This window comes from Bidens hawaiensis, unplaced genomic scaffold (genome assembly GCF_021521415.1).
Source record: "Bidens hawaiensis isolate Kalapana, Puna unplaced genomic scaffold, B.hawaiensis_p1.1 tig00035107_1, whole genome shotgun sequence".
In the NCBI taxonomy this organism is placed as follows: Eukaryota; Viridiplantae; Streptophyta; class Magnoliopsida; order Asterales; family Asteraceae; genus Bidens; species Bidens hawaiensis.
Window position 1 is genome coordinate 17,096 of NW_027505353.1, and position 15,349 is coordinate 32,444.

Consider the following 15,349-nt stretch of genomic DNA (forward strand, 5'->3'; position numbering starts at 1 on the left):
AAAAGTTAAGTTTTTATGTAAAATATTTTTTTTATTGAACGGTATGTTAAATATGTAACAATTAAATAGTCCATTTTTTAATATAAATAGTAGTCCTGAAGTTACTATCAATTTTATGTTGTAAGAGCATTCTCATCCAACCCCTCATATTATGTGACGGGTGTTTTTATAATTTAGAGAGTGATTTAGGGTGTTGTGAGTGAAGAGTTTTTATATTTTAGAAAAAGTAGTGATTTTTCTGTATATTTGAAAAGTTACTGTTCATCCAATATAATTTTTTAATATATTTTGAAAGTGGTTGTGAGTGAAGGAAAGAGAAAATGTAATGATAAAAGGTATAAAAAGTATTATTTAATTGAAATAAAGAGAGAAAATAAAATAAGTTTTAGTGTAATTTTTGGTTTGAAGATAAAGGATGTGATGAGAATGCTTTAAGTTCTAAAATCCACACACCATGCTGAACGTCTTGTAGAGTTGTCAACTAATTGGGCAGGCCCTACTCATACATTATTTAGGCTTTATTGAAAAGCCCAACTTCACTAAGTAAAATATATATTATTATATTACCCTTCGCTTAGTAACCTACCCCACCCATGTATTTTCTTTCTTTACGTCAGCGGCACCAGCCCCACCCCAACTTGCAGCCTCCATGTCCATCTATTGCCAGCCGCCACCGATTGCCAAATTTGCTTTCCCCATCAAGTTCTTATAAACCTTCTTTTCTTCTGCATACGTGCGTACATCAACACAGAAACTTGGTAGGCCAGCGATTTCGAATAATCTAGTGTTAAATTTTACTTGGATTTTGATTATTCTTTTGATTAAGTTTAAAAAAATAGCAAAAACAAAAGGTTTAACCGGTTCACCGCCGAGTCACCGGGTCCGGGCTGACCGCCACCTGCAAAACCCAGCTGAGTTTTTAGAAACTGTCCAAATACCCTGACCCCGTTCGGTATAGGGTCCGGGTGCCGATCAGACCAGTCCGACCGGCTAGGCCGGGTTTCAAAACACTGCAAAAAACAGCTTTCTGAAAACAGTGAATCGCATTAAATATTCAGGCCATTAATGTGTCAAGTGGGTTAATTATCATTTAAAATATCATTTTGAATAGGATAAGAAAGAACTTTCTTAAAAGTAAAATTAATATTAATCCAGATAGAAAGATGTAAAACATGTACGAGGTGATTGAAACATAGAGACTGATTATACTAGAATCCTAGAAAATAAATAACATACGAGATCCAACCACTTTGGAGTCATAAGCTCAAAGCTTTCCTTCATACTTGTTTGCCTAAAGCCCAAAACACTTGGGTTAATAACTCTTGATCTATCAACAAAAAAACACAACACTCATACGAATGATATATATAAATAGATTTGTATTTCAAAGTTTCAACACAGAACACTACATTATGTTCATGTTTAACCCTAAAGACACTTAAATTGGTATTGGAAGCGGTATGATTGTTAAGCGTCGCACCAGTATGATAATAACCGTCGCAGCCTTGATAACTAACTCACACCGTAACTCGATCCCAAACATTCTAACTAGACATGGGATTGGACTTTGGTCATAACCACGCCCAAAACATAAGTTTTAAACCATTACAAATATAAAAAATAGGACCCAACTAAACAAATAAACATAAACAATATGATTTGAATGAGCCAAAAGACCATCAATTTTAGCCATTCAAAACATCTATAGTCTTCAATCTTCATCCATGGATTTCAGTTTCATCCTCGGGAAGGACGTAATCTTAGTTATCTTCAACATTTACACAAACATGTACATCAGCCACATCTTATATGGCTTCTTGTTGCGCTTACCTTCCTTTGTTCCACCTTTCGGTTTGTCTTAATTGACTCCTTCACACTCGTTCTTCACATCCTTCGTCTCGACCTTTGTACTCGGTTCTCCATTCGCTACTTCATTACCCTTCTCCGTATTCTTGTATCCTCTTGAAATTATTCAATAAAGTCGAGCATTTTTTACAAAACTTTCTATTATGGTACTCTTGATTTTGCTTTGCAAATTAAGGTACGATTTCATTCCAGCGATTTGTTTCAATAGTTCACGGGTAAACTTGATATTTTTATTATTAAGGAAGAGGATGTATGATGCTTTGATTTTAGGTTGGTGTATATGAAATTAAGCAAATTTGTTGGGGGATAGATGAAGTTGTTCCTTGAAAGATATGTTTATCCAAAAGAGAGGTTGAAACTTGAATGTGAAAGCAAGTCATTAATTATAATCACTTGTCCCTTCATGGACCTTTGGTTTTAAATAATCCAAACTATGGACCATTGGTAAATAACAGTCTCAACTAGCGAATTGGATGCCGATGGTCCCAACTTAAGTCTTATTAGTTTCCAACTGTAGCGACTAATGAAAGCATAACTCCATTAGTCTAGTCTGATGTTGATGTGGCATGCCTTGTTGTTAAAATCTGCCTTATGTGGCAACGTATATGGAACCCCTACCCCTACCATCCACCTCCCATCACTACCACCACCACCGCCTTCTTGTTCCTCTTTTCTTTTGGAAGCCACCACCATGTCCCCATAATGCCCCCTTCATTTGTCAGCATGTTATCGCCCAAGCTAAACGCCTGAAAACACTGGGACGAGGTGCTTAAAGCCAGCCAATATGCAAGTGTTGCCACAGTTGATGTTACCGGCAAGGCGGCAACTTCTTTGCCTTAACCGATAGCTCACAAATTGATGGCTTCCTCAAATTAAATTGTGCGTGATTGATTGGGAGTTACCTTGAATAAAGACGCTCCACCTTTTCTGATCAAGTATTTATATAGTTGGTTTTATTTTGTTCTTTGCCTTAACGATAACTCACTAGAAAAATGCTTTTATATGAAAAAAAAAATTTCATGCCAAAATGACCCAATAAAACATAGTATTAGCTTATCTACATGTCCATTCCTTCATTAGTATGCCTAGACTCATAAACACATGTATACTTTTTTTTTAAAATTTCATGCCTTTATCTAGACCGTATCCTAGACATCGACCTAGCCCTGTATGGGGCCTGAGACGGCCCTACCATTCAGCTCAACAAATTATCATTTGTGGCATATCAAAATCTATGCTCCAGAATGAATCACTAATCTCCGCTGCTATTTAAGTAAAAAAAATCTCTTTGGTTGATGTTTTAATTAAAATTCTGAGTTAATTATTTTAAAAATAAATTACTTTCGACTTTCTACGAATCTATTGTTTTAAAAAAATAAATTAAATATGTATATATTTTATATAACTGGCTGTAAAAATAAATAAATATGTGTTTCTTATATAAATAGCACCATATGTGCATATATAGAGATTTAATTTTTTTACATGTGGTGCTATTTATATTTTTCTTTTAATGGTCCATTTGATCGTTGACGTGTCACTATATTTGTAACATTCATCAATTTTTAAAACCAAAACTTGACCCGTTATAAAAGTTGGATTAAATTTATGTTAGATGTTAGTTGTACTCTATTATTAATTTAATTATAATGTTATTCATTGTTATGATATCGATCTTAAGTTCCAATTTGTATGTTAATGGCTTTAGTTTATTATTCAAGATCAGGGTAAAGCGTGTCATTTTTCAAAGTTTAACCAGAAGTGTGCCCACCGCGATGGCAAGTCTTCCTGGTCCGTTGCGATGCGTGACACGTAGTCTGTTACGCATTTTTTTATTCAATTCAAGTCAATAACTCCTATTCAGGACCAATTCAATCAAAATATGTTTCATGTGAGCATCTTATAATATAAAGGAATATTGGTTTTAAATAATCCCAACTATGCCCTATTGGTAAATATCAGCCTCAATTTTACACTTGCTTGCTGGCAGTCTCAACTATTGATATTTTTGTTTTTAACGGGCCGCAACTACCGGATGACTAACTCCGTTAGTGATTTGCTGATGTGGCACGCCTAGTTGTCAAAAAATTGCTTTGTGGCAGCTTAGGTGGCAACCCCCAACAACATAAGCTGAAGTATCACCTTGGATCTCAATAAATCCATCTTCTTACCTCCACCATCTGCAGCTCCTCTACCTTTTTTCACTTCACGGCCATCCACTTCCACCATAGGCCACCACTGCCACACCAGACTTTCCGCCACCATCGCTGCTACAATAGATCTTTCGTGCTACAACCGCCTCTCCTCCAAGCTTTCTTCTACGCCAGCATCTGCAACCTCTGTTAACCCCCTCTTCCGCCCGTCGCCACCTGCAACCTCCGTCCCACCCTTTGCCACCGCCCTCGATCACCTACCAAGAAATTACCGGAAAATTCGCCTCCCTACACCGGCGGAGATCAAAACGAACGCAACTTGCATATGAAGAAATCCACAGAATATTCCAACGGAAATCGAGATTCGGAACCTAAATATTCATCAATTGGTAAATCGAAATCAAATTCTAGATCCGGTTCGTTTAATTCATCGAGAAGCGTGTCACCGCTGCGACGGAGTATTGGTTGCTTGTGGTGTTCACTGAAGAAGAAGAAGAAGAAGGAGGAGGAGGAGGAGGAGGAGGAGGATCAGTCGGTGTCTTTGGGGGATGATTATGATGTCGACTTCTTCAAGATGAAAATAATGAGGAAGGCGATCGAGGAAGAAGAAGAAAATAAGCAATCGAGTTTCTGAAAAGGGCTAGGGTTTGGTGGTGGTGGTGGGTGAATTGCAAGGGAGGAAGAGAGAGAGAGAGAGAGTGAGTGAGAGAGAGAGAGAGTGATAAAATTGTTATACTGAGCCACGTAAGCTGCCATATAAGCAATTTTTGACAACTAAGCGTGCCACATCAGCAAATCACTAACTGAGTTAGTCATCCGCTAGTCGCGGCCCGTTAAAAACAAATATACCAATAGTTTGAACTGCCAGCAGGCAAGTGCAAATTTGGACTGATATTTACCAATATGGCATAGTTGGGATTATTTAAAACCAATATTCCTAATATAAATAATCATCCTTGACTATTAATCTTTCGTTTTAACTCGTTTTGATGATCAAATTGACGTTTTGACTAAGTATTCAATTACATTTAACAAGCTTGACTAATTCAAACAATTTCAAAACTCTTTCAACCATATTCATCTATAAATTGGTCCTCTCATATTTTTTTTTTCACTTTGCTGTAACTTAGTTTACAAAAAAATGTTGTTATTCTCCCATTTTGATGATTTTTACCTATTTTGACTTCATAAAGTCAATCGTCCAAGTTCCGGATATTTTAAGTTATAAATTTTGCTGCTTGTTCGAATCGTTTAGAACTTGACGTTATGTTAAAATCAATTTAACATTAATGTTAGTTCATCAAAATAAACCGACTCGAATTATGCTTATGTTCGGTTGGCTTTAGTTATTTTATTTATCCAACATCTAGAAACTAATTCTTTTCATCTCACTTCTGAAGTATAATAATTTTTAGCTTGTCAGAAACGAACCCGACCTAAAGTCGCGTTCGGGTCCGACCGGAACCAAACCACTCGCTTAAAATCGTTTTGGGCCCGTTTTGGATTTTTCTAGAACCGTGTCGACTTATTAACGTGACTAAGATATATTACAAGCTGACTTCTTATAAAAAAATTAAAAGTAACCAACTTATAAATTTTATGATAAAAAGTCTAAATGCAATTATAGAGTGTGTGTGTGTGTTTGTGTGTGTGTGTGTGTATATATATAGGGAAGGGATCTTTTGAGAACCATGTTGAGTTGTAAGAACTTAAGAACTCCATATTATGCCACGTATTTAATTAAATGGATTGAATATGTGGTTGAGATTAAATCTGACAAAAAAGTCAAAGGAGGAGAGAGAATAAAAATGTAAGTGGCTACACTAACTTTTACGTCCGTTACACATGTGTAAAAAGTCGACTCGGTGCGTAAAAAATTATGTAATATTTTTACGTATATGTAACCTACATATATTACGCATGTATAAAAAAAATTCGAAAAAAAATCGTTACACTGAGTTCTTTCGAGTTCTTAAAACTCAAAGGGGTTCTCATTTGAAATCTCCCATATATATATATATATATATATATATATATATATATATATATATATATTCAAAGGTTTAAAACATTAAACCATGAACCAAATTCTTTTAAGTCTTTCATTTTCATGTATTTTTCTTGAATCCTATATTAAACCTAGAATATTTTCTAGGGTCTCTCGTCGAACCAAACTCGCCTGGTTCAGCTTGCTTAAACTTTACCCTGTGAGTTCTCATAACCACATTTTTACACCTTTTAACATTTTGGGGTATAGCACATTATAAAACTTTTATTGTTATTTTATGTTTCATGTTATAAACTAAAATTCACATATGTGTCTCGTATGTATTTGTTTCAAATCATAATGTTTATAAATTATGTGATTACGTGCTAGTTGTTTGTTATTTTTGTTGGTGGAGGTGACTCATAGGCATGCGCATACTTATAGTGGGAGAATTCGACGGGACGTACTTACGTCAAATAATTCTTCAACATACACTACTACAAAAACAGGTATTTGTTACGGCCAAATTCATAGCAAATCCGTAGCTAACACCCATTTTTCTACGAATTTGCTATGGATTTGGTTCGTAGGTACAAGTCTCGTAACTAATTGATTTTGCTACCGATTCTGCTACGGAATCATATTTTGCAACGGTTTTAGCTACGAAAAAAGCATTGCTATTTTAGCTACTATATTTGCTACGGGAATTTTTGGCTACGGATTTTTAGCTACGAAAACGTTAGCTATACGGATTTTTAACTACAATTTTTGCTATGAATTTTTAGCTACGAAAAAGTTCGCTACAAATCTTGCTATGGATTTTTAACTACCATTTTTACTATTGACCTTTTAAACTAATATTTTAGCTACGCGTTTTGCTATAAAATTTGAGTACAACTTTTAAAAAAATTATATATTTATTTATTTTTTATTCATTTTTGTGAAAGTACTGTAATTAGCAATATTATACAAGCACGCACACATACAAACATACAAGGTTAAGGATAAAAAAGTGTAACCATCAAATAGATATGAAATGTATTACATATGTGTGTAGAAATAGTTCTGATTACAACAACTGATATTCAATCAACAAACCAAGATCTCAAATGACAAAAAAAATCATATTACTGTGGACAAAATATCTAATTGTAATACTTGGGCTGGCAGAAGAAATATCCATTTTATTAAATCTCTCCTTTGTTGGTTGCAACATATAATACATGGTCTACCGACTCTTTGGGTGTAACTTAGAATATTTGTCTATCTTCAACGCCTTTGCTTGTTTCTTCAAACAAAGTATCATACTCAATGTATTTAGCAGCCTGAGAAAGGTAGATGAAAATAATAAACGTCCCTACAAAGATGAAAAAATTAAAAAGAAATGATTTTTTAAATAATTTAGAGGAAAAATCGAAGGCTTGAATTTTAATTCAAATATGACATACCAGTGAAATTCGAAAAGGAAACTGCCAATGAACTCAAGCCGGAGATGATAAATAAGATGGAATGAATGGGTAATTGAAGGAATTGGGGGAAGTGTTGGCATTATACTAAAATATTGAGGAAACGAAAATTTTATTTTCATATCTTTTCTTTTGGCATCACTTCTTTCTTTTTACTTTCTAATCTTTCCAATTTAGAAAGATACGTTTTTTCTTATTTTACTTCTTATTTTCTCTCCCCTTCTCTCATTTTCTTTCCTTTAATGAAACTCGGAAACACCTTTTTTATATTTTATATTCTATTTCCTTTCTTAAATGAAACTCGGAAACACAACAATTTTTTTATCTCTCATTTTTCTTTCTTTTCCTTCTTTAAATAAAATACACAAATTGGCACCGAGGGAAATTATTACAAGTAATTGTGAGGGAAATTTTGTGAAAGTAGTCAATAAAATAAATGTAATTAAGTTATATGTAACTGTATGTCTATATCATGGGAAAGTTGGAGGTAAACTAGGCAATAAATCAGGATATGTGGGATCTTTTATTTTTTAGATAAATTCCTTGTATTAAACTTTATATATACGAAGTGTTGTAATTCAATATTTACATTTGATTTAACTACGCATTTGACTACGAATATTGCACTAAATTAGTTTTAAAATTTTCTTTTACAATTTTGCTACGGATTTTACAACGGACTTTAAATAAAAACTCTTTCGGTATTTTTATTTTCTCAAGGTTGCTACGGATTTTGTTACAGATTTTATTGAACTTTTTTGAATATTTATTTCCATGATTTTGCTACGGATCTTGCTACTGATTTTATGAAGTCATCTTTATTATACTTATTTTCTTAAGGTTGCTACGGATTTTGCTACGAACTATTTTTTGCAACGGAATTTGCATAGCTAAATCATAGCAAAACGTATCCCTAGCTACTTCATAGCCAAACTTGTGACCAATTTTTTCCGTAGCAAAAATCCATAACTACTACATGTTTATGTAGTAGTGATATGTTGGAATGCATGGTGGTTCTCATCTAATACTCCTAGTAGGTTGGCGATTGGGGGGTTCCTTAGTTAATATGGCATGGGTCAAGCGAACGAGAATATTATGTATTTATTTTCTTTTGCTTTATGATTGAAACGTTACATTTTGACTTGTGAATTTTATACTTTTCATACTATATACATATGTAAAACCTTATGAATCCTCACCAATATTATTGTTGTCAAAGTATGTTATTTTAAACATGCTGCAAGTTGAAGTTTAATTTGACGATTGAAAACTAGGTAGTTGGACCTTTAAGTTATTAGAAACGTATACTAAAATTCAAATTTTTTGTATTATTAGATGCTCATATTATTAGATGTCAATTAGTTGTTTGTTGTCCTATAATCTCTGCAACTTGTAAGGGAATAGGACCTCTGCAACTTGAAGGGGGGGGGGGGGGGGGGGGGTTCTATCTACTTGTACGGAGGTGGGGGTGAGGTAGAGTGAGAGTAATTTTGAACTCTAATCAAAGCTTAACTGCGCGTAATATTCTGTAATTTCATAATCGATTGATGATTCTACAACCTTCTACATATATCGCTTAATTAAATCATCAGTTTTTGATTGATTTGTAGACTCTTGATGTTTAATGGCACTCGATAGTAATTGGTTCATGATCAACAATGTTTGATTTGTGAGATTTCGTGGTTGAGCTCTAATTAAGGTTAAAAAAATTGTGCATATTACGTTTATGCCACAGCGTAGATTCAATTTGGATTTGAAATTGGTGTTATAGGAAGTCACGCATGCAATATATGACAAGCCATTATTATACAACCTCTCACCCCTATATATATATATACTAGTTTTAGATCCCGCGTAATATACAAGAATTATCAATATTAAAATTTATAAAATGAATTATTTGAAACAAAACAAAAATAAATAAATAAAGGTAAATGATAAGAACATAAATATATAGAAAATGCATTACAAATATACTCAATAATAATGATTATATATATATATTATAAGTCATGAAATATGAAATAATGAGAATAGTAAAGGGCAAATCAGTTAAATCATATGTTGGCAAGGTGTTATCTATTTACATTCTCAAATATATCGACAAACAATTATATGGCTTAAAGAAATATGGCTAAAAGAAATTGATTGCCACCCTCTTCACAACAAAAGTGGTCATCCTACACTAACTAATTAATAATAAAAGTGGTCTTGACCATTGAACTTATCAAAGTAAAGAAATAAATTAAAAGTAAGTTACACAAGAGTCTTAATAACCTACTCCTACAATTATTATCAACATGAACATAAAAAGTTATTTGGTCATATAGTATATAAAATAAACATTACAACAATAAACACGAAATTGCTCCTCTCCACCAATCCTCAATGCTTGCATCGTTCCGCCGTGCCTCCAAAGTTCCAGTTTCAACGACTGAGATGAAAAGACGGGTAACCACATGCTGGCATAGTTAGTCTGATTCTCTTATTATGAATAAAACTATAGGAGATGCTGCAACACATAAGAAACATGGTATCCACCATGAAAAGTTGACTTTAAAATGTCAAAGCTATCACTATTATTTTTGAAGTTAATTAACAATAAGTAATTAACTGTTAAAACTTTACTGGAAAATCTACATGCTAAGCATAAATTTGAAAGTTTAAAAACAAATTGTTTGAACTCAAATATCAAAAGGGAGTGTGATTAATAGTGCATATATCACATTAATTAGACAGGTTAATTAACAATATTGTATACGTGAAAGCAACTTAGAACGTTGCTCTTAAAAAACTTTGTTGTTTTACTGCACAATAGACACATTATTTTTCCACAAAATCAGCTCGCTTCAAAGTTTATCGCTATTAGAACAAAATTTTTGAATATAAATCTTTAGAAAACAAAACCTGTTTTAAGATCCAACATCTACACTTCACAAGCCCTATTTAGACAAACCAAACCATAAGGTAGGATAATATTATTGTACTAATAACCTATAACCTTCTGGTTTCATCTTCATCTTCTATAGGAGTTAAGGCCATTGTAGAGCCTAAAGCATCTGCATCACTGAAGTCCCTCCCTCGCTATTGACACCTGTAGCATTTCCCACCCAAAAATTATATAAGAATCCCAAACACCTCTATTGGAATACAGGAAATAAAATATTAAGATGATTGCAGTTACAACAAAATAGGACTAATTTTTTAGTAAAAATGCTCCTTTCAAAGGAGGCACATTTTTTCATCTCTTTAATAAATTTGTCCAGAGTTTGAAATTAATGAAAGTTTTATCAAAACCTGAACATGATCTATCTAGCCTAATCTCAATTAAGAAATAACATAACACCATATGAATTAGTCTTTGTCATAAATGATTTTATTTTATAAAATCTTGAAAATTTACTCTTTATAGCCTAACTGAAGGAGATAAGAAGGTCTTAGAAACATGAGATCATGTGAAATGCTCTAGTATTTTATACCATTCAAAAAATAAGGTATAATACAAAATTTTTGGCCTCTTTTTACCAATATTTCCTATCTAAAAGTCAAAATCACACCTTAGTATTTATTGTATGTGAACGCATGATGAATATTAGATATGAAGATTAAAGAGATATACATGAGAACAGGAGAGCAGTGGTATCATCAATCGAACCAGAGAACCACCAATATACAAAAGGTTTTCAGCAATAAAAATTCACGATCTGGTAAATTCACCAAATATAATGCTTTTCCACGATCAGTATGAACATGCATCAATGAAATCAACAAATCAAATTTTACCTAATATCCAAGTTGAAAGGCGGCGTCCCATATCCATGTTAAAATCAGAAATAAATGAATTATGATTAGGCGAAGATTAAAGAATGTGATGAAGATCAAATCGGCCACGAGTGATGGAGTTTTGACTTACAAATCTATCAGCAGGGCAAATTATAAAAATGTGAAACTGCAATAAATCGATATAAAAACTTGATGATGTCGATCAATTAATATTAGTAATCATGAGGAATCGAATCGTTACCTGATTGCTTTGGTCAAATCACAACGCATCTTCTTTCTGATTATCCCATCTTCTTCAGGCCTGCTTAGATTTCAAAATCAAAAACAAAAATCAATGGAACAACTGATCAAATTGTCATTGAAATAAATAACTAAATGAATCAAGTCGAATTCAATTACAACATCAATACCCAAGATAAGCATGGAATACCTGGTCAAATTGAAGTTGCAGATGGGTTATTTTTTAAGAGAGATGCGAGACAGACTTTAAAAGTAATAGAGATAAAATCGATTAGATAAAATCAAATTGAGGAGTAATAGGCAGAGAAAATCAAAGAAAAAAACAACCCATACCTGTTTAAACCAGATTTGACAGAAATTGGATCTTGATTATCAATACGCAGAGCGGCAGAGGCGAGAGAGTGATGTTCGATATGTAAGGCTAGGGTTTCAATGAAAAACGAACTTTTAGGAGATAACACAATCCGGGTATGGGTCAATAGGATCTGGCAGTTGTAAAATTTCGGGTTTATTGAATAAGCGGGAAAAGAGAGCTGAGAAAGGATGACAGAGTGACATGTGTCCAGATTGTTTATTAGTATAGACAGATATGTATATAAATTGTTTTATAATTTATTTATCCTCTCTTTTTATTTTATTCCACACAATTAAAGTCACAATAATAATTTATACACTACAATTTCTTTCTACCTAAAATCAATTTCTCCCGACTAAATTTATTAACAATCATCCACACTTAATTTTATTTAATAGCTATCAATATATAATTTTTCTCAATTAACATACCTTCAAAACTAACATGTCGTCATGACATTGTAATAAATAATACAAAAAATTATCCACTGGCAACACATTAGCAGCAAGTACACTTTTAGTTGCGACACTCTTCAGAGGAGATTAGTAGTGACAAATACTGGTCAATAGCAAAGAGGCCAATAGTCGCTACCCAATAGCGATGACATGTTGCCGCTAACACTTTTAGTATCGATTTTCAGTACATTTAGCAGCATCAGTTGTGACCGCTAATGATACTTTTCTTTGTAGTGTTTACCCCCTCAAAGTTTCATAACTATGGCATTAACCATTTGAATAAATAACTTTTATTTATTTAGTAAACTATTTTGAAACTCAAGATGTTTCATGCGAAAAATTTTAGAATTAATCTCGTACACGGCCCTATATCCAAATACCCGTTTCGATGGTCGTTTTAGATTTTTAGGGTTTAAAGTATTCCTGTGAAGTTTTGAGTTTTATTTTCATCCCAACTCGAGGGTTTAATAATTGGGGTATACAATAATAAATAAAAGCATTTTAATTATTTTTGTAACTTTTCATGCGGCGTTTTTCTTCAAGAAAGAATGAAAATATAAATGAAGTGCACTAGTGCAAATAGTGAAAAATATTATTTTAATACTTCAAACTTTTGAATTAAAATTGTAAAATCAAAAGAAAGTGAAAAAGAAAAAAAAAACAAATTCAAAAGCAAAACCCATCTACATTTCTTACGAATTTAATTAAGTCGGTCCAAATTAACACAATTTATATATATATATATGCGCATACTTAATTGTTACAAATGGAGCTATTTAGTCAGAAGGTTAAACCATTAGAACTCGAGAAAGGAGACCATATCTATACTTGGAGGAAGAAGATTTACACTCACCATGGTAAGCACTTAACGTTTCTATAATCTATGATATTTTTTTTATTGAAAGGCGTATGTTGCAGTGGTAAAAATAGCTCTCCCAAAAGGTCATAGCATCTGTCATACCTTACTACCCAAGTTTGAATCCCCCTTACAGTGGTGTCGCCCATATTCGAACCTAGGACCCAGAGAAAAACCCTAAAGATAACCTGTTGACCACCCTATCAAAGTGGTGATGACTAATCTATGTTTTTTAATTCATTTGTGTTTGCTTATTATTCATTTGTAAGAAACTTGCTAGTGCAGGAATTTTCATTGGAGAAGGCAAACTTATTCATTTGGTCAACCCAAAAGCAGATGAACTTCTTCATGTTTCAACTGCTTCTAAGAGCTGGATCTCAAGTGGCCGCAGCAAAAAAAAGGAAAAAACTACTTGCGCAATGTCGGATTGTGGGTTGGAAAAAGTAGCTGGTAGTGGTGTAAGGGTGTCTTGCATAGACTGTTTCATAAAAAAAGGCTCACTATACCGATTCAAATACGAAGCAAGTCGTGAGTTCCTTCTTGACAAACTTAGAGGTGGAACGTGCACCACTGCAAGATCCGATCCACCAGAAGAAGTCATACATAGGGCCACTTATCTGCTTGAAAATGGATATATAGAGTATGACTTGATTAACAACAACTGTGAAGATTTTGCACTTTATTGTAAAACTGGTCTGTGGAGCAAAGATATTGGCTACCAAGGGAGGAGCAGCCAAGCGAATATGGCTCATTCAACGAAAAAGGAGGAGAGCATTGAGAACTATGTGGTGTGGCTTAAAACGGCTATTCCAAGATCTTGTTTGAAGAGGGAGAATAAAGATTTGGGTGTTCGACAGGATGTTGAGAAAGTGCCTGTTGAGGAGTTGTTCTCTTTTCATCTCAATCTTTAAGACGTTCATTAGTGGTTGGTTGGGTTCCATCCAAGGTGATCAAAGGCTTTCACCCACTTTACCCTTTTGTATATGTATAAATGGGTGCATGTATTAATTGTTAAGAGGACAGGTAGGAATAAATTGTATATCGCTTGCCCAGAAAAAAAAAAAAAAGATAAACAATAAAACTATCAAATAACATACAAAACTAAAATCATTTTAGGGTGAACAGGGCTATCCATTAGAATTCGCATGCCCCAGTCAAGCAGGAAAACTATGTCTTTTAAGCCTTAACGTACTAAATAATGTAAACACATGTTTTATACGCCGATTAAAGTTATGGCAATAAACATAACAATTAGCAAAATCATGGTATCCGAAAGAGTTTATGGCATACTGAATAGGCTAATAGTTAACCGGGGATTTGTGAACTCTCTTAACATTATTGATAGCAAATTGGTGAATCAACTCTTCTCGGTTTATGCTCTCTATATTCCTTTCTCGATAGCTATCATCGCCCACGTTAAACACCCTTAGAGTCAACCATGATGAATACCATAGAAAACCAATGTACTTCCTTTTTTCCCAATAAAAGTCTTGGAACCTTAAAATCTGAATACATGTTATTTTTAAACAGAATTGTGAACTTTTTAAAAATTAGTTACATGGATGGGTCTTGTTTGACCATACCCTAAGTTCAACATTTAGACCTGTTGTTTGCATTAACGTAACATCCTTGGGCCAGATATGAATAACTTTTTATTCATTAAATGCATGAGAAACTACCAAAAAAAAACTCTTAATAATAATAATAATAATAATAATGATAATAATAAATAATGATCACTTGTGTCAAACACAAATACATAAAATCATTTTTAAATATAATTAAAATAAAGTGTTAAACTTATTACGACCATAGCTTTTCACTTGAGAATATATAATATATGATCACTTCAAATCTTGTTCAAAAGTTGCAGATCTGGCGATGGCAGCTAAGACGACATCGGGTTTGACATAGATCTAGCGATGGTGCTCTGAGTAACCATCAGAGATGGAGAAACAGTTAGTGTCTTAGGTTTGACCATCGGGTTGGATGAAAAATTGAGTTGTAGATGAAGAGGATGAAGTCAAGGTGGTGCTTGTTTCAAGCGAAGAAATTGCATATCTGTAGCATTGATGTTTGGGTGTGGTGTTGTGATGGGGCACGACCTGTGTTTGAAGAACAACCAGCAAAATTTTCTATATTTTTCTTCTTGTTTTGCCTCCTTTGCTAGTTTAAGGCCATATTCCTT

The 15,349-nt window shown here is 33.4% G+C and overlaps 1 protein-coding gene across 1 annotated transcript; it reads left to right on the forward strand.

Moving 5' to 3' along the window:
* Positions 1–13,071: 13,071 nt before the first annotated feature.
* Positions 13,072–14,072, forward strand: LOC143612640 (protein LEAD-SENSITIVE 1-like). The gene is made up of 2 exons (XM_077086574.1): positions 13,072–13,162; positions 13,447–14,072. Exons 1-2 carry the CDS (start codon positions 13,072–13,074, stop codon positions 14,070–14,072), a joined length of 717 nt encoding a protein of 238 aa, XP_076942689.1.
* Positions 14,073–15,349: the final 1,277 nt, after the last annotated feature.

What these genes read in the sequence shown, in the direction of transcription:
- LOC143612640 (XM_077086574.1), top strand. Translation starts at nt 13,072, where the DNA reads ATGGAGCTATTTAGTCAGAAGGTTAAACCATTAGAACTCGAGAAAGGA. An exon ending in GAAGATTTACACTCACCATG is followed by an intron (nt 13,163 to 13,446) that starts GTAAGCACTTAA and finishes TTGCTAGTGCAG; the next exon opens with GAATTTTCATTGGAGAAGGC.